The 20,246-nt window shown below is 41.1% G+C and overlaps 1 protein-coding gene across 2 annotated transcripts in view; it reads left to right on the forward strand.

The window, feature by feature from the left end:
* Positions 1-8,284: 8,284 nt before the first annotated feature.
* Positions 8,285-20,246, forward strand: part of SLC35F4 (solute carrier family 35 member F4) — a 291,906-nt gene continuing 279,944 nt past the window's right edge. For both annotated transcript variants that reach the window (XM_017872205.1, XM_017872206.1), the window contains exon 1: positions 8,285-8,565. In XM_017872205.1, the coding sequence (XP_017727694.1) occupies positions 8,463-8,565 (103 nt within the window). In that variant the 5' untranslated portion in view covers positions 8,285-8,462. The remainder of the gene's footprint in view (positions 8,566-20,246) is intronic.

Consider the following 20,246-nt stretch of genomic DNA (forward strand, 5'->3'; position numbering starts at 1 on the left):
ATCACGTTCCATGGAAAGGAGATAATTGCAATTAGTAAAAAGATGAATGTGCAGGCAGGCGACACACTCCAGCACATTGCACGTAAAACAAGCCATGCTGATGAATAAGGATCTGGGAAAGGGTTTTAGGGTTTGCCATGTGTGTGTGTATGTGTGTTTGTATTCATTTTAATATTAGTAAATTATATTTCGGAACACTTGGAAAATGGAAGATTACTTATAATTTCACTCCCCTTACCACCATTTTTTGAATTTTGACTATCTTAACTATTTTTCCCCTGCATTAAAAAATATGTAATTGTGTAGATGTCCGTACACAATCTAGAATTCTGATTTTTTTTTCACCACTTAATATTAGAACATAAGATTTTTCTCATCACTTTGTAGTCTTCATAGTAATAGCCATAATTTTAATATCTAAAGTGTATTCTACCCAGTGGATACATTGTGATTTACTAAACCATTTTCCCATTTTTGGGACATTTGAGTTGATTACATTGTTTTATTATTACCAGTGATGCTATGATGAATACCTGGGTGGCATAGGAATATAGAACTAGTAGAGACTTTAAATGTTACTTGAGGCTCTTTTCCCCCTTGGAATTCAGAAGAGGACTTTGTTTTTCTCACAGCACAACTGGAGAAGTTCCAGCGAGATAGACTGTAATGCAATTGACCCTTCCTGGGATAATACTATGGGGTAGCCCGGGGGACTATAACAAGTTCTGTTATACATTTATGGATAACAGGGGAGAATCAAACCCATAATTTCCACAATGGAAATATTTAACTCGAGGTTTATATAGCCCATATCACTGAAACGGACAATGGAAACTGTGGCAGCAACTACTGTTACAGCTGCTGATATCCATTGCAAACATGGCCAGGATTTCTCCACTTGGCTTTCCATTCAAAATTTGGAATGGGACCAGGCGCAGTGGCTCACACCTGTAATCCCAGCACTTTGGGAGGCCGAGGCGGGCGGATCACGAGGTCAGGAGATCGACACCAACCTGGCTAACACAGTGAAACCCCATCTCTACTAAAAATACACACAATTAGCCGGGCGTGGTGGTGGGAGCCTGTAGTCCCAGCTACTTGGGAGGCTGAGGCAGGAGAATGGCGTGAACCCGGGAGGCGGAGCTTGCAGTGAGCCGAGATCGCACCACTGCACTCCAGCCTGGGTGACAAAGCCAGACTCCATCTCAGAAAATAAATAAATTAATTAATTAATAAAAATTTGGAATGGGTGCTGTGATTGGTGGGGCAGGGACATGTGCCAGTGACCAAGTGGGGAGACTAGGAAAACTGGCATCTTAACCTGAGATCTTTGGAAAAGAGAGCCTGAGGCAGAGGCAGGGGTTTATATACTAGCGTATATATATGAGGGCATGTGACTGAGCTGACCATAGTTTAGCATTAAGACTGAGCAGTCTGACTAATTGTACAGTCTTGTGGGCAAGAGGCTGCATAAGTGACAGCTTCTCAGGGAAGTCCATTCAGAATGGAATGGAGAATTTATACCCTAGCTCCTGTTTCCCATGGTCACAGGTTTGCCCACTGTGACATCTGTCCCCTACACTTTCAGGTTGTTCGTGTTTGAGCCAAGCAGATGCACTTTCATGTCTCAGCACCAACAAGGAAATGCTGGTGCAGGAAGTTAGAGGTGCCCAGCATTGGCATGAGGTGAGGTGCTGTCAGGCTGCGTCTAGGTGAATCAATGGCAATCCGTACAGGGTGGTCACTGCAAAGGTGAGACAAAAGAAAATGAATTGGAGCATAAAAGTTATTTGGTGCAATCTTTTTAGCTTCTCTCTTGAGAGGTATGCTCTTTCTGTTAGGAGCCTCCTCTAGCATCAGCTGGGTACTAAAGAAAAAAAAAAAGGACAAATGTCCACTTTGGTACCTCTGTATTATTTCAGGGCATTTAAAGAGCAAGTTCTATTGATGGGAATCACAGATACTGAAAATAATGATGAAATAAAACCTTGTTAATATATTTCCTGCAGATTGATAGTTCTTGAAATTAAAGACAAAGTCATTTCTGAAATTGCTTTTGACAATAGTTGTCATTCAAGATGTGAATGTATTGAACATGTATTCTGGAGTCTCTGTTTTATGGATGCATTCTAACGAGTTTAAAATTTTCTGTTCTCTCTGATTTTCTGTGCCACTCATAATGTTTCTTTCCAACAATTTGTTTTGCCTTCTGTATGATTTATTGATGAATTGCTTCAAGAACTAGTGATCTTAGACATACATAGTATGTCTTTGGAAAACAAAGGATAAAGAGAATAGAATTTGAAAATTAAATGTAGTGTTTATGGAAGGAATTAAAACTCTTCAATTACAGTTTTAGTAACTTTACTTTTATGTATCAGAGTCATCCTGAATGCTGATAGTCATGGGGTCAGAGGGAAAAAGAGAAAACCCCTGAGTGTCTAGTATTAGCTCTGACTGAGATGATAATTGTTTCTTTGTTCACAACCAGAATTAGTCACATAGCCCCCCGACAACCACAAGGGGGCAGGAAGTGCAGTCCTGTGGTATCCCTAAAATGGGGGAGAACCATGACTACTTGGCAAACAGTAACAATGACTACCACAGCAGGGTTGGCATTTTTAGCAGTTAATGTTACAGAAAGCTTGTGTGACAAATAATATGCAGCAGGTTTGAGGCTGTGGTGTGCATGGCATTTTTAGACACTTAAATTACAGAAAGGCTTATTTGTAAAATGAATATGTAGCAGGTTTGAATGTATAACCACCAACACAGCTGTTCAAAAGGGTTTAAAAGAATCTTTATTTGCTTTAAATTACTGTAAATCTTACTAATCTTACTCTGAGTCCCTATTCCTCATAAAAATAGTGGGAAATGCAATCTCAGTCTTGTTGGGGCTCCCCTGCTGCAGACTTAGGTAGTCAGGGGAGATATTTGGCTTAGCTCAGCATCAGGGAGGTCTGATCTTCAGTCCACTGGGCTTTGCTGAAATGTGCAAGAGTCAAGCCCACAGGTGATCCCTCTGGGGCTGGGACTCTGCTGCTTCTGGACAAGGTGGGAGGCACCAGAATATCTGCTGAAGCTGGGAAGCCTAGTGGCTAATGGCCCTGCCTCCCATGGGGCATCACACTGTGATCCCTCTGATCCCTCTGAGGTTACTCCACTTCACCAAGCAGGACCTGAGTGCCTCCCATACCTGGGGATTAACAGCCTTGGTCCCTTTCCCAGTCTGAAGTAAGCTCTTCCTGTGCTCACGCTTCTTTAAAGGACAAGAAGAACTGCTGATCTTGAGCAGCTTCTCTTTCTGCAAAGCACTGAACTTCTGAAGCCACTGATTCCATTGGCACACAAGGTCTGCCTCATGGGATCATTGCTCATGCTTGAAAGAACTAAAGGAGACCTGTAAAAGCAATTGCCACAGTGAAGTTCTGAGAGTGTGAATGAAAAGTGAAAGTGTGAATCAACTCCAGTAAAAAACAATGGACAGAGCAGGGGTGGGGCTAGGAGGAGAAAATTAATATTTATTGTGTACACACGATGTGCCAGGCCTTCATAAAATATGTTAATATGTGGTCTCACTTAACCATCACAGCAATACTATGAAGTAGAGAGTATGAGCCCAGTTTACAGAGGAGGAAACTGAAGCTCAAAGGATTCTATGTCTGCATAAAAAATAATACTGATAGCTAATATTTATGATGCTTACTATATGCCTCACAGTTATAAGATCTTTATGAATATAAACTCATTTACTTCTCATGATAGTTCCACGATATAGGTACAATAGGTGTATATTTCTATTTTAGAGATGAGAAAATCGAGTCATAGAGATTTCAGAAGATTTACCCAAGGTCACACAGCTAGAAAATGATGAGGTCAGAAATGACTCCTGGCAGTCTGCTCCAAAGTCCACGCTTTAAACCACTATGCTGTACTGCTGAGTACAGCATAATGCTGTAGGGTGAGGGAGAAAGAGAAAGAGACAGAGAGAAACATACAGAGAGATAGACAAACAGACACACACAGACTCAGAAAGACAAAGACAGAAAAACAGACAGACTGAGAGAGAGGGAGACACAGAAAGAAACAGAGACAGAGAGAGAGAGACACACACACACAAACACAGAGATCAAAGACAAATTCTAAAATTTGAATACATATGTTGAAATTACTTAAGACTTTCTCTAAAGAGGTTCAGTGCCTTTCCAAAGAGTCGAGCCTCAAAATTAGTCCTGGGATGTAGGCTGGCACCTGAGGTCAATGAAGAGTGGACTCTGCCCTGACTTCTCATACAGACACCCAGCCCCTTTGAACTAAAAGGTAAATTAGCAATGTCTGCCATTGCCTATGATTGAAACAGAAAGGTTGTGTCAGCATTCCAAATGGGGTGGCTGATGACTTGGCAGTTAAATACTCAAAACAACTTCCCTGAAAATGGAATATTAAGAGCATGCTTTTTCCTTCTCAGGTGCCATTTCTTATCACCTGGTTGGCTAGAAGCCAGATGCTTTTAAACATTAACACTGTTTAAATTTCTTGGGGTCAACTCTTTGTAAACAGTGCTTGTATTTGTACAAAGTAACATTGGCTCTTGACTATAAAAGCTTAAATATTCTTGGCTCTCCAAGCAGCCAAGTTACTCTTAGTCCAAGGAGATAGGTACACTATATTAATTTCCCAGAGGGGAAAAAATATCATTTCCCCTTCTTTCAGCATCTTTCAGTGGTAACTTCAAATAGGTGAATAGAAAGATTAGGTGTCTTGTTCCTGCCATAAAAAGAGGACTAAAGCCCAGATTTTCTGATCCCTATCTACTAATTAAAGTACTGAAGATTAGATTCCGTGGATTTTATTTTTCTAATCCTTCCAAAGTGTATAGACTGATGTGATAATTTCAGACTGCTTATTTTTGAATAAAATTTATACCCAGTAATCATATTTAGTTTTAATGTTATTACTTGGTATAGCTATTCTAGCATCAGACCCAAGGACTGTAAGTGATCATCCCATGAACCACTTTACAAATGATTTGACTTTTTCTTTTTTTTAAAAAAACAACAACATGAATAACTAATTGTATACTCAATTAGTATAAATAGCTAATCTGATATGATCGGATGATCAAAATACATATGGCTCATATAACAAAACTCATCTGGAATCACGGATAGATACCCTGTGCTTGATGCATTAAAAAATTCCTGAAAAGCTGCACAAAAAACTAATTTTGTTTTATAATAAATCAAATTATAATTTTACTAGGAAAACTGGCTATGTGAAGGGCTATCATGATAAACTATTTTTTGAATCAAATAACCACCTTCAATCTTCATTTATTAAGTTATGTCTTTTCTTTATTCTTTCAGAATAGATTTGAGGCATACATTGCAGCTCATATTTTGTAAATTTGAATATTTGGGTCTGTGAAAACTGGTAGACTAAACATGCAAACATAAAAATGCTTTAAAAATTATCCTTCCTTCTGCCGAGTGTGGTGGCTCACACCTGTAGTACCAGCACTTCGGGAGGCCGAGGTGGGTGGATCACCTGAGGTCAGGAGTTTGAGACCAGCCTGGCCAACATGGTGAAACCCCATCTCTACTAAAAATACAAAAAAATTAGCCGGGCGTGGTGGCAGGTGCCTGTAATCCTAGCTACTCAGGAGACTGAGGCATGAGAATCGCTTGAACTCAGGAGGTGGAGGTTGCAGTGAGCTGAGATCGCACCATTGCACTCCAGCCTGGGTGACAGAGTGAGACTTTGTCTCAAAAAAAAAATTATCCATTCTTCAAAATAATTTCTGTAAATTGTTAATATGTCTAAAATGACTATTGAAAGATTAAAACATCTTTTATCATATATGCCAAAGAGTGCTCATGACTAGCAGAAATTTACCTTTGACAGTTTATCAATTTATAATTGTAGGATTTCAGTTCCTTCCATTAAAAGAAAAGTGTGTCCTAGATTATTGCACTTGCTGGCATTTACTATTTTGGTCATCCTATTACAGATGATTATAGAGAGATTTGTAAGTGCTTTGCTATTTTAAAATTTATTTCCAGGTCAGTCTGAAAATTTTTACTTTTCCAAAAGAAAACATAGACTCTTGTGGGTATGTTTACATTGTAGTATTTAAATTTATGCTGAATTTACTGTTTATATGAATGATCAGATCCAGTTAAATACATTTTTATCTACTTCTATGGAGATTTCTGAAAATAAAGCAAAAGTAGTAAGAAGGCAATGACTTACACAGTAATTGTTATTTATAATTTAAGTACATTAATTATGGCAAGATAAGTTATAAGCAATGGGACAAAACCACTTGTTTTTAAAGTCTATGCATATATATGTGTGTGTATGTATGTGTAAATATATATTCCTGTTACACTGGAAGGTTTCTGCTTGAACTGTTTCCTAATTTCTCCCTTACTGATACATATATTAATGTGCTATGGATTATGATGGCTATTATCAAAATACATAATATATGTAATATGGGAAAGTTTATCTTTTATAGAAACTTTAAACAAAAGTGATATTTAAAATTATATGTGAACACATTTTACCATGTGTAATACATGCATTTGATATAAATTTTGCCACAGAAATAATAAAACTAACAAAAGTGTGCTGAATATTATTTCATGTGGGTGGTGTAAAGGTATAATGCTTTCATTTTTGCTTTAAATGGCTAGCTCCCCATCATTGCATTAGTGTTGGTTTTTCCTTTCAGTTCCTTCTGACCTTTTAGCTCTTTCCACCCTTCCATCTTTCCTAGCCCAGAAAACAGGTGTAGGAGGAAATTGGTTTCTTTATAAACTCTCCTTCCAGCCACAATAATCTCAGATTGACTCCACTCTGAAGATCCTGTGCTAAGCTTTGTGTTTGGATGAAAACCCAAAACGTATTGTAAAATTTAATATTGCGTTTTCATATGCTTAAACCTAATTTACCTTTTAGAAAAAAAGTTTGCATATTTCTTCCTTCTTAAGGGCCCACACACAATGTGGAAAATGCTTGGAGGCAGGATGGTGCAATAGGTTCTTTGGAGGTTTCTGAGAGGAACATTGAAGTCGACTTATTTTTCTCTCTTTTTTCTTCTCCCTAAGCTTTAGTGATATGAAACCTGGCAGGGATGTCTTAAGCCAGCTCTGTACGGAAAGTGGACCTAAATGACCTCGAAGCTGATGAGCTGACCCTCCTCTCTACTAACCCCCCACCTCCACCTTTTCATTTCTGAGATGAAACTTAGAAAATTGTTATTATTATTTTTTTTTACAGGAAACTGTGTCTGCAGACTATGAACAGAGGAATTGTCTCCATTGCTCACTGACCCTAACCCACTGGGTCTCTGGCTAAGGCAGAAGAGACACACACGTGAAGAGAGGGTGTTCGCTCTGAACACACAGTTTCAAGGACATTCTGCTCAAATGGAAAAAAGACTCTAGACTGTAGCTAAGACTTTCACTCGTCCAGATATTTACAGTTTGAAGGACTTCCCTCCTGATATTTTTGGCAATAAAGAGAAAATCATTTCTCCTCAGAGCATTTGGAATTGGTAAAATAAACGTGCTGTGTGCAGCTGAGTCTTCCAAGCCTTTGACATTTTTCAGTGGCAGGATGGAGGGTCCGTATGGACAGTCAGACTTGAGGGCTTGAACACTTACGAGTCTTTCCGTCTGCAAAACCTGGATAATCACTCCACATACCACCTGCCGGGAACTAATTTTCTTGTTATTTCATAAAAAAAGATTCCCAGTTTTCTAGACAAGTTGCAAGGACTAACAAACACCGGGGAATGCTTGTATATCAGCAGACCAGACGTGGTGTAGACGCCAAGCATGGACCGAGTCCCGGGGAGCCCCAGAAGTGTCTTCTCCCTGAGCGACAGCGTTAATTCCTCGCATTAACAGTTATGAGAACCTCTTGGGTTTCTCCCACCCTCAACACCCCTCTCTGAGCCCCTGGCCACCGTCGCCTTCTCTTCTCTTCCCGCACCCCCCAGACCAAACATCCCTTTCATCAGGTGGGGTTGGGTTGTCTACTCTTCGGGAAGGAGTGCGCAAGGGTTAATGATGAAAGCTGGTGACCAGGTGGGGCGCCCACACCCGCCCCCGGCCACGGTGGGCGTCGGAGGTGAGGGGCGCTATTCGGGCAGCAGTGCTCCGCGGTGGCGCGCGGGAGAGCTGCCAGGCTGACAGAGAGGCCGGCCCGAGTGGGGGCCGATCCGTCGCCTTCGCCGCCCGCCACCGCGCCGCGCCGCCGGCCGCGGCGCGCCGCCGCCGCTGCCGCCGCTGTGATGCGGAGCCAGTGCTGCGCCGGGCGGTGGAGTGAGAGCCCGGGCGCGGGAGCACGAGCTGCAACATCAGCACCAGCGGCGGCGGCACCTGCACCAGCTCCCGGGCCCCGCGCTGTGCTCTCCGCCCCGCAGCACCCGGGGCCGCAGCCCCGCGCTCTCTATGGATGTCAAGGCGGCCCCCAATGGGGTGGCCACTATCGAGGACCGGATCCTGCGGATCACTGGCTACTATGGCTATTACCCAGGTTACTCCAGCCAGAAAAGTAAGACGCCGCGGGGCTGCCCTGCGCGAGGCGGGGAAGGGTGGTGGGCACGCAGGGGTGCCGCGGGGATGCGGACGGGCGGGCGCGTGGTCCGGACACCTGCAGCCCTGCCGCCTATGTCCACGCCGCCTTCCCGGCGGCGGGGACCCCGCGGGAGAAAAGTATGTCCGCTGTCCTCGGTGCTGAACCGTGAGAGGGCAAGGGACCCAGCTGGGTGCGCCCAGGAGTTTGGAAACAGTCGTAGCCTTGAGGGGAGGTGCGGAGGGGACCGGGTGAGCGCTCCTGACTGCCGTCGGCCGGCTCACCCTGGTGGATTTACGCCCGGAGGAGGCTAACATGGCTGTTCACTTAGCGGAAAGTCAGCCCTACGGGATACATGCCCCGAAAGACCCTACTGCGTGCGGGGCGCTGGGGACTCAGGCTGGGGAGGCTCCGGGGTGGGGCTGGCGGTGGCGGCCGACCCAGACGTGGGTCCCGGCGCTAGTGGGGTCAGCTCGTTCACTCCGGGCTGTTGAGACGCTGCCAGCGCGGGAGTTACTCTGGTTACAACATCTTTAGGAGGTTCTTCACCCTGGGCAGCGAAAAGAATCTGCTCAGGTCTTCGAGCCCCAGAGCTTGCAGCCAGAGACCCGTGCGGAAGACTAGGGGCGTGGGGGGGGGGGGGGGGGGTTGGTCTGAGAAGGGGAAGAGACAGGGCCACCCGCACGTCGCGGCCACCGCTTTCTTCCAGCTGAGCGAGGTCATGCGGCGTGGATGCTTTCACGTTTCTGGACCAGTTTTGGTGGGAGGGTGATGAGGTGTGCTCTGCTCGCAGTCCCCCTCCCCCAGTACACAAACCCACTAGCTATATTTGCTGGGATTAGTTCTGCTAGCGACTGAAGTGCAGCTCATTTTTCTCCGAATTGGAGGAGTAGCTGCGGTTTAGTTTCTATGCAGGTGGGCTTTTGCTTTTTTCTTTATCAATGCATTTCTGTCGCAACAGATGGAGCTTAATTGATGTTTTTGCCATTATTTTTGTCAGAAGCTTGGAAGCTCCTAGATGCATTTCTGATTAGTATTTTTCTGTGATATTTGGGGTGCAATCAACATTACAGTTTCTATGAAGCGTGGGACCCCAAAAATTCTGGCACAAAGACAAGAAAACACCATTTTTTCATGTAACTTTCTCCCCTACCATGCTTCCTCTCTATTGAATAATAATTCAAGAGCTTTGTTCCACAGGCTGTTCTCAAACAGATATTTTCTAGTTCGATATTTCATTTGGTTTCAGGAAACGCCTATCTGATTTGGATGGTTTCTCTCTAGCTGTTTTTAGCATTAGGGGCTTAAATTATTCATTTTCCATACAAAAGTAATTATGAAGTGTTAGAATTTTCTGGAAAGAAAATAACACACTGTGGAACGCTCTTTGAAATCCCTGTACTATACACTCAAAAAATTCTTCTTTTTTATTGGCAAATGATTTCTTTTTTAACCCTGGAAACATAAGTAAAGGAACTAATATACCTTGTGGAAATTACTTGACTTTCACCTTTGAATATTTTAATTAGGAACCATGGGATTTTAGTGGCTTAGAGAATGTAGAAGCTGTGTGTGAAATTAAAAGACTCAGGGTAGTTTATTATTGTAATTTTTATGACAATGGGACTTTGGCTAACAATGAACAACCCAAAAGAATATTGAAAAAGTGACATTTTAGATAAGGACATGTTCATATTATATTTTTGTACTTGCTCAAATAGCTGCACATGCTTCATTTGCAATACAATAACAGGACAAAAAAGGGAAGAGCACTGGCCAAGGCTATAACTGGAAGCCAAAAGGGATAAAGATTAACTTGGCATGGTTATTTGTGATGGGCACTTACCTACCTAAGTTTAGACCATAGAGTTAAAAGAGTGAGGGCAGAGAATCTCACAAGAAGAGAGAATTAAGTGATAGTCAGATAAATCTCAGGATGCTCATGCTTTTGGAAGTAGAGAAAGATTGCTATTTTGCACAGTGAGAGATTGAGAGAGGAGAAAGCTGGAGGAGGGCCAGGGAACTGAGCACCATGAAATAATCCTGTCCTAATGCAGGCTTCAACTAGTAAACAAACACTGAAGCAAACCAGTACAATATGGTCAATTGATTTGGCTATTACAGAGAATGAGCAACAGCTTAGGGGAAGTCTGGAAAAATATACTTAAGAAAAGGCTACAGTGATGAATATATAATATGTGAAAGCAAGGTGACTTTCTCATTTTCTGTCTGATCCCATATGAGGGATAATCTCTAGATATCTATGCCATTTACCTTTTTGGAGATGGATGGGGACTTACATCTAAGAAAATGCACTGAAGATCAAGCCTTCTGTTAATGCATCCTGCTGTTTGCTTGTACCTTGTCCAGAAAAAATTCTTGTAGTCACGCTGATGTAAAAAAAGAAATACATTAGAATTCAGCGAAATGAAGGTACTTTAATGGGCAATAGGGCATTTGTTTTATTTACACTCTTCAATTAATGAACAGTTATTGAGTAAATATAAACAAGAAATCTGGATACAAAGATGATTAAAGGTGGGTGCAGTGGCTCATGTCTGTAATCCCAGCACTTTGGTAGGCCAAGGCAGGAAGATTTCTTGAGGCCAGGAGTTCAAGACCAACTTGACCAATGTAGTGAGACACTGTTTCTATATTTATTTAAACATTTTTTTTAAAAGATGATTAATGCGTAGTGTGGTTACTTAGGTAGGGAATAGATTCATTCATTCAACAAGTGTTAATTGAGCACCTCCTATGTGTCAGGAGTACATCAATGAGCAAAACAGACAAAAGTATTTTCCTTTTAAGAACTTAAGTTCTAGTGGGAGGAAACAAGACAATAAACAAATAAACAAGTACATAAATTATTTAGTACATTTCAAGGTGATAAGCACCTTTTGAAAAGTTGCAACAGGATAAAAAGGATAAGATATTCTGGGGGTAGAGATTGTCACAATTTTAAATAGGCTCATCAGGGAAGTCCTCATTGAGGAAGTAACAATTGAGCAAAGACCTGAAGGATGTGAGGGAGTTAGCCATATGGACATCCAGAAGAAGACATTCTGGGCAGTGGGAACAGCTAGCATAAAGCTCTGAGGTAGAGTGCAACTGGCATGCTGGAAAAACAGCAGGGAGGCCTGCATGGCTGAAGTGCAGTGAACAATTGGGAAAGTGGTTGGAGATGAGGTCACTGAGGATCCAGGAATGCAGGTAAAGGAGGGCCTTAGAGGTCATTGTCAATCCTTTGGCTTGTATTCTGAATGAAATGAGCATTTGAAGAGTTCTGAGAGAAGAGTGATGTGACTTAACTTATCTTACACAAAGATCAGTCTCACTGCTGTACTGGGACAGGGTGAAAACATCTAATTGGTATGTTATTGTGATAACTTAGGTGAGACATGATGGTGGCTTGAAACAGAGTGGTAGCAGTAGAGGAAGAGAAAGGTGGTCAGAGCCGGCATATATTTGAAATTAGAGCCAATAGGGTACCCTGATAGATTGGATATTGTATCTGTAAGAAAGAGAGGAGTAAAAAATGACTGCATCTTTTCTGGTTGGACTAAGTTTGGGTTGCCATCAGCTGAAGTGTGGAAGGTTTCAAGGTAGAGAAGCTTTGGAAAGGGGTGGGGGAGTGGATTGTCAAGGGATAAGGATAACATTTTAGAGATGCTAAATGTAATTGGAGATGTAGAGTGAGCTTACAGTTCAGAGTAGATGTCTGATTGGAAATATAAATTAAGGATTTGCCAGTACTTGGGTGGTATTTAAGGCCTAAGACTAGATGAGACCTCCAAGGAACGAATGCATATAGAGAAGAGAAGAGGCAGGATTGAATGTTGAGACACTCTGACATTAAGAGGTTCAGGAGAAGAAGAAAACCATTAAAGGATACCAAGAAGGAGCATCCAGGGAGATAGGAGGGAAACAAGGAACATGTAATACACTGGAAGCCAGTAAATAAAGAGTTTCAAGGTGAAGAGATTAGCTGAGTCCAATGCTATTGAAAGGTCAAGTAACATGAAGACCGACTGGATTTGACAATTGAAGGTCATGGGTGATCTTGACAAGAATGTTGACAAGAGCACATAAGGATAGATAAAATGGATAAGAATGTGTATAAGAGAGAGTTAGAGGGAAGAATTGGAAACTGTGAGTATAGATGACTCTGTAAGGATTTTTGTGCAAAGGGGAGAGAAGAAATGGAGGAAGCAGGCTCAAGAAAGTTTTTCTTTCTTTAAAGATTAGAGAAATAAGAGCATGTTTGCATGCAAATGAGAATGATTCAATAGAGAAAGAAAAATTAATGAAGTTGGAGAGATAGTGTATGGAAACTAGTGCACAAGAGAAGGGACATTGCCTTAGATAGGAACATGGATATAGGGTAAGTTGTGTGGGGCAGGTTTGGGAAAGTGTATAACTGAGATGGTGGGAGTCTTTTGAGGTTCTCTTCTGGTTGCTGCAGTCTTCTCCAAGCAGGAAGAGAGAGTCACCAAATGAGAATGAGGATGGTGGAGGATGTGATAGAGGCTGGAGGAAAGAGAAGGTGCGAATAGTTAAATAGGGAGAGTGAATGGACTGGAGAAGTGTGCTCAGGTTGTCTGGTAGCCTTAAGGGTCCATTTAAAGTTTTTGGTCACAAAGTTAAAGTGAGATCAGCCAGTATGTTCGCTCATTCATTAACACAGCAAAGGCGTGGAACAAGTAATGATAAGTATATAACCAGAGTTGCAGATTAGCCAATGCATATTTAAAAATAGGGACAAGAGAGTTGTATACAAGAGAGTTGTATTATTAAAATGATTGATCACAGAATTTAAACCTGGTAAGCAGAGAAGAGGAAATCTAGATAATTAGGAACAGGGAACAGATGGTATGTTCCATGAATTAGAGGTCTCAGTAGAATCAAAGACTAGTGGAAGTTAACTGGAAAGGTAGGAGGTGGTGGGTTGTATACTGTAAGAAATTTAATTCATTTCCATAAGTCAAATGAAAGGATAAATTCATTCATGTTTTATTGTATTCCATTATTGATATTTTTGGGGTGAGTATTCTTTTTTGTGTGTTTGTATAGGGAAACAGTGTGTTGATGTATGGTTGGATTAAACCCTAATGGTTTGGAAATTGATTATATCCTTAAACCTGCCAGCAACTGGCTCTGAGACCTGGGACACCACTCTGTGGACATTGGTTTTTTTGTTTGTGAAAAAGAGAGTTGAAATCACTGTTTTAGAATAGTCATGCAGTAGGTCAGCTTTGACAGCTTTCAAAACAGTCCCACCTTCCCTGGAAAGGTATCAGTAAAGGAGTACATTCACTTCACCTGTCTTCACCCACCTTTGGTAAACAGTTGCTTCTCTTTGTTCTGTGCCTTTGTAGCTGTTGGCTGTTGGCCTTTTTTTTCTATCCCCCATTAGTGATCAGTTTCTATGATCGTTGTCTATTGGGAGCTGCAATTTGTAGTAAATATTTTCCCTTTTACTTTAACACCAGCTCTGGTATCATCCCTACTTCATAAAGAACTCTACCCACTTCCGGCTTTCTTGGTTCTCTGGGTGCTTGGATGACTGCTATGACTTAGCATTTCCCAAGGTTCTAGCTTCAGCTGTGTCCTCTCACTGTCTGCTTTCCCTGAGTGAGCTCCTTTAATCCCGTAGCATTACCATCTTTGGTGTGTCTGTATTTCTAGGCCCACTTTTTCTGAACCCACACCCATATTTCAAAATCCCTTGGAGTATTCTACCTGAATGTCCTCCAGGCATGTCACATATAAAACCAAAATCATCATTCTGTCCTTAAAATGTGCCTTTTCCTCCTTATTATGCATTTCAGCTTCTAATGTCTATATCCAACCAGTTGCCCAAGCCAGAAACTTTGAATTATCCTCAACTTCTGCCCTTTCACCTTGCCCTATAATCAGTTAATGAATCCTATACGTTCTACCCCAGATAATGTGCTTTCCAGTCCTGCAGTCACTGCCTTCTTCCATCACATCTTTTGCCCAGCCTCAAGTCCTTCCAATCCAGCATACACACCTTAAAAATATTTACTTCCCCACAGTGCAGATCTGTTCATCTCACACCCCTGATCAAATATGTGAAGTAATTTTTCACTTTCTGTGGAATAAAGTTCAAATTACTTAGCATGCCACAATCTGAACCCAGCTTATATTGTTCTATTTTGGCACACATTTCTCCCCCTTACACCACAATCCTCTAATTGCCTAATATATGCTTAATGCAGAAAATCTGGAAGGCAGAGAGCAACGAGAGATTAAAACAAAATTACTCATAATTCCACTACCAAAGGTATTAGTGTTAACATTTTCGTATATATCCTTCCAGTCTTTTTTATGCCCATGGACACAGCAAGTGGCTTTTATTTTGTACTGAACATTTATCTCGTTGGTCTATATTGTTTGTAATAACTTAAATTTTCGTGTATGCATGTAGTCTTCCATATATGCAAGCACTTTAATCTACTTCACCAATCACTAGTTGGTGAAGTATCACTAGTTTATTTTTAGTCCATCTTTTTCTTTTATTTCTCTTGGTCTCTCTCTCTCTCTCTCTCTTGCTCTCTCTCTTTCTCTTTCTGTCCCCAAGCCCCCTTCCTTTTTAAGAGATAGGGTCTTACTCTGTTACCCAGGCTGGTAGTACAGTGGTGCGATTATAGCTTACTGCAGCCTCAAACTCCTAGGCCCAAGCCATCCTCCCACCTCAGCCTCCTGAGTAGGACTACAGGTGGGCACCATCACACTCAGCTAATTAATTAATTAATATTATTTTTTGTAGAGATCAGGTTTTGCTATGTTGCCCAGGCTGGTCTCAAACTTCTGGCTTCAAGTGATCCTCCCACCTTGGCCTCCCAAAGCACTGGGATTACAGGTGTGAGCTACTGCATTGGCCCACCTTTTCTTTTTGTTCTTATATCCCATATGGTCTTCGCACACTCTGACACTCTGGTCATAGTCTCATCATGCAGCTCATTGTTTTAATGACATTATTGTGCCCATGCTCTTTTGCTTCTCAGTGCTTTATTGCACTTTGGCCCCAGTGCTCCCTCTCTGTCTCCTTCATCACCCTGCAGAAAGCTCCTATTTATCTTCAGAAGTGCAGTTTAAATGTGCTGTCCTCTGTAAAGCTTCCCAAATGCCCCAGGCTGGCTAATCCTCCCTCTGTGCTCCTGTAATGCTGTGTATTCACCTCTGCTCCAGCATTTAACACACTATTTTGGGCTTTTTGCTTTGCACAAAACTATCTCACCCATAGAGCTTGGGGAGAGCAGGGGATTTATCTTTATTTATTTTATCTTAGGCAAAGTGGTATATTCTGTTGCTCAATAAAGTTTATTGTGCTAACGAATGAAATATTTAGTTCCATTTGAAGAAATTAGAGAGCTAATTATTTTCACACAGAAAAGAAAGAGTACATGATGGTAGTAGTAATTAGAGAAAAGAAAAAAATTACCAGCAATGAGTGATCAAATAGATGTACTTTAAAGAATGAGAATACACTAAATGGTGTTCTATGATCATTTTACCTGCCTGGTTGTAACTTCTGCATTTCTGCATCCTTACTTCCTTCTTAAGATTTTCGGTGCTGCAATGGGGGAAAAGGCAATTTTTTGTTTGTTTGTTTTTGAGACGAAGTCTTGCTGTGTTGCCCACGCTAGAGTGCAATGGCATGATCTTGGCTCACTGCAACCTCTGCCTCCCGGGTTCAAGTGATTCTCCTGTCTCCACCTCCCGAGTAACTGGGATTACAGGCATGCACCACAATGCCCAGCTAATTTTTTGTATTTTTTAGTAGAGACAGGGTTTCACCATATTGGCCAGGCTGGTCTCAAACTCCTGACCTCAGGTGATCCACCTACCTCGGCCTCCCAAAGTGCTGGGATAACAGTCATGAGCCACGGTGCCTGGCCAAGGAAAAGGCAATTTTTTAAAAACCACAGAGTAGAATAAAGTTACTAAATCATAAGAAAGAAAATGTGATTTCTCCTCTTTCTTCTTTTGAAGTTGTTAGTATTGATCTTCCTGGTACAATATTAATACTGTATAACTCTTACGCATTTTAACTGGAACAAGTTATGAAATTCTCTATTACTAGTGAAATAAATGCAATAAATATCTTTCCTTGTTCACTTTCTGTTTATATCCTGAGAGTAAGATTTGTGCTTCTTTATGGATGAGAGGAAGTGTTTTGTAAACAGTAACAAATAAGTACAATTAGTATGTGGTTTTGAGAAGTATTCTGTAATATAGTTTTAAATTAGAACATATAAGATCTATGTTAATACTAAACATCATTGTGTATGCTATTGATGTTAGATAGTGTGGTAGTTTTTACAGTGTTTATTCTGATGTGTAGTTTGCATTTAAAATATAAATTTACATATAAACTGGATGTTTGTAATGCAAAATACTACTTCCACTAGCTAATAGTTGGATTTAACATTACATTTTAGATGTACTTTGTTTTGAAAGCCTATGTAAGACCTGGTTTGTGGCTACAAGTTCTAATGCAAAGACCACAAACTTTGGCAATAGAAAGACCTTGGTCTATACTCCTGCTATGCTACTTGCTAGCCATTTTTAAAAATATTCTTTAAGTTCTGGGGTACATGTGCAGAATGTGCAATTTTGTTACATAGCTATACATGTGCCATGGTGGTTTGCTGCACCCATCAACCCATTACCTACATTAGGTATTTCTCCTAATGCTATCCCTCCCCTAGCCCCCCAGCCCCTGACAGTCCCTGGGGTGTGATGTTCCCTGCCCTGTGTCCATGTGTTCTCATTGTTCAGCTCTCACTTATGAGTGAGAACATGTGGTGTTTGGTTTTCTGTTCTTGTGATAGTTTGCTGAGAATGATAGTTTCCAGCTTCATCCATGTCCCTGCAAAGGACATGAACTCATCCTTTTTGATGGCTGCATAGTATTCCATGGTGTATATGTGCCACATTTTCTTAATCCAGTCTATCACTGATGGACATTTGGGTTGGTTCCAAGTCTTTGCTAATGTGAATAGTGCCGCAATAAACATACATGTGCATGTGTCTTTATAGTAGAATGACTTACAATCCTTTGGGCATATACCCAGTAATGGGATTGCTAGGTTAAATGGTATTTCTAGTTCTAGATCCTTGAGGAATCGCCACACTGTCTTCCACAAAGGTTGAGCTAATTTACACTCCCACCAACAGTGTGAAAGCATTCCTATTTCTCCACATCCTCTCCAGCATCTGTTGTTTCCTCACTTTTTAATGATCGCCATTCTAATTGGTGTGAGATGGTATCTCATTGTGGTTTTGATTTGCATTTCTCTGATGACCAGTGATGGTGAGCATTTTTTCATATGTTTGTTGGCTGCATAAATGTCTTCTTTTGAGAAGTGTCTGTTCATATCCTTTGCCCACTTTTTAATGGGGTTGTTTGTTTTTTCTTGTAAATTTGTTTAAGTTCTTTGTAGATTCTGGATATTAGCCCTTTGTCATGTGGATAGATTGCAAAAATTTTCTCCCATGCTGTCGGTTGCCTGTTTACTCTGATGATAGTTTCTTTAACCTCCTCTCAGATCAACAGTTTTGTTCCTGTAAAATGGGAATGATAATAGTTGCCTCACAGGTAGTTGGGAGGATTATGTAAGATAATATTTATTGAGTGTCTGGAACAACATCCAGTACAATGTATGGAAGCTCTTATAATTATGAGGAAATGAACAGAATCAGTTTTATGACTTCAAAGAACCATGCTCACTTTTTGCTTGTAAGTAAATGGTAAGTCATTTTTTGGTCATACCCACAATTGTATTTTAAATTGTTGTTATTAAAAATTATGCTACAGCAATTTAAACACAAGTATAAATTGTCCAAGTTCACAATGGCTTTTATTTTTGGTTGTTACTTTCTACTCTTTACCAATTTCTGGCTTGTCTGGTGCTAAAACAGAAAGGGGTGGTTCTACCTGGACTGCCTCTTGGGATAGCTTATTTAAAATGGGCTGGAAGCCATCTGTGATGAGGTGATTCCAAATGGGCTGAACCAAAAGAGATGAGGCAAATTGACAGCCAGTGAATGACAGAATGGGTCTACATGTCTGCAGATGCATGCAGGTACTCAGGCACCAAAGTCGGGTGAAGTTGGGAGAGAGGTAGCAGGGAAAAGTGGAATCTCAGCTGAACGTGGATAGCTTGGGTAGGATGGGGTAAAGATGGGATAGTGAGGGCAAACAGGTGGGGAGGAACTGAAGGCTAAGGGTTAATTCGGGAATAGTCCATTGGAAGTAGCATTGTTCCTTTCATACATGGAGTGTTAAAGAGACAGTTCTTTTTTCGCTATGTATGTAGCCACAAATGTAACAGACAGCCTATTTTATGTTCTTCTTTAAAAAATATATCATTATGTTACAAACATATTTACATGTTTCTACATAGTCTTTGGAGTTATACTTTTTTAAAAGTATAAAGCATTTAACTACTTCAAGACACAGAGAAATATAAAGAAAAATGGAAATGATCTTGTTACCCTAACACAAGTATTATTATTTTGGTTAATTCTTTTCCAGCTTTCCTAAGGCATACAGGACTTCACTTCTTGATTTATTGAGAAATATAAACTGTAGCTTAGTTATAACATAATTTTGTGTCCTGCTTTTTTTCCCACCTAACATTTCAGGATAAGCATTTTTCATTTATTTTCATTTATCTGCTTTGAGAGGCTGGAATTGGATTCTCCTTTCAAAGATCTTGGCTTAAAGAATTTGGCAAGCTGGTTCTATGCCATTTGAGACTAAGTAAAATGGAAAGATGTGGAGTATTAGTGATGGTTTGTTTGGTTTCTAGTCACGAGACTCCACTTGAACTGGCTTAAGCAAAATGGGAGCTGTTGAAAAGACACCGGGGAGTCTCTCATGGGTTTAAAGGGGAGGGATAAGATGGTGTAGGCTGAAATCAGGTCCTGAAGGGCTATGGGGAAAACAGGAAGCCTTCTTCCTCTGTCTTTCATCTCTTTCTCTCTGGCACATGCTCCCCATTCTTGTCTCTTGTTTCAGGCTGACTTTCTCTATTTCCTTGTCCAAATGGTCAAAAATAGCTACTGCCAGCAGTTCCAGTGTTTACATGTCCTCTATTCAAGAAAGCAGACAGATTGAGCGAGAATCTCTTACTTCTAAATCCAGACCTGGGGAAAGAGACATTTTGGCCCAATTTATGTCACATGCACACTCTTGACCCTATTGATGGTGGTGGTTTGGGGCAGGGTCAAGTTTCCCAATCATGGCTGCCAGAGGCCCTCTCCTGTAACCCTATTGGCTGTATGAGGGAAGAGATGATAGTTTAGAGAAACAGAGCAATTGGTTGGACAGTTAACTTAATAGCTATTTGGTTCACAGAATATTGCATTTTTTATATCAAATTATAGGCTTCAATCAAGATTCCATCTTTTCTTTCTTCTGGTCCTGAGAGCCCTTAGAGTGAATGTAGATAATATTTAATGAACTTATAGATACTGTGTAATCCTAGAAACAGAAAATCCATGTGTCTCTTTAGAGTATAAGTCCTTGAGAATTCTGTTTAAGAGTGCCCATCTAGGCCGGGCGCGGTGGCTCAAGCCTGTAATCCTAGCACTTTGGGAGGCCGAGACGGGCGGATCACGAGGTC

The sequence above is a fragment of the Rhinopithecus bieti genome, unplaced genomic scaffold (genome assembly GCF_001698545.2).
Source record: "Rhinopithecus bieti isolate Rb0 unplaced genomic scaffold, ASM169854v2 scaffold_6717, whole genome shotgun sequence".
NCBI lineage: Eukaryota > Metazoa > Chordata > Mammalia > Primates > Cercopithecidae > Rhinopithecus > Rhinopithecus bieti.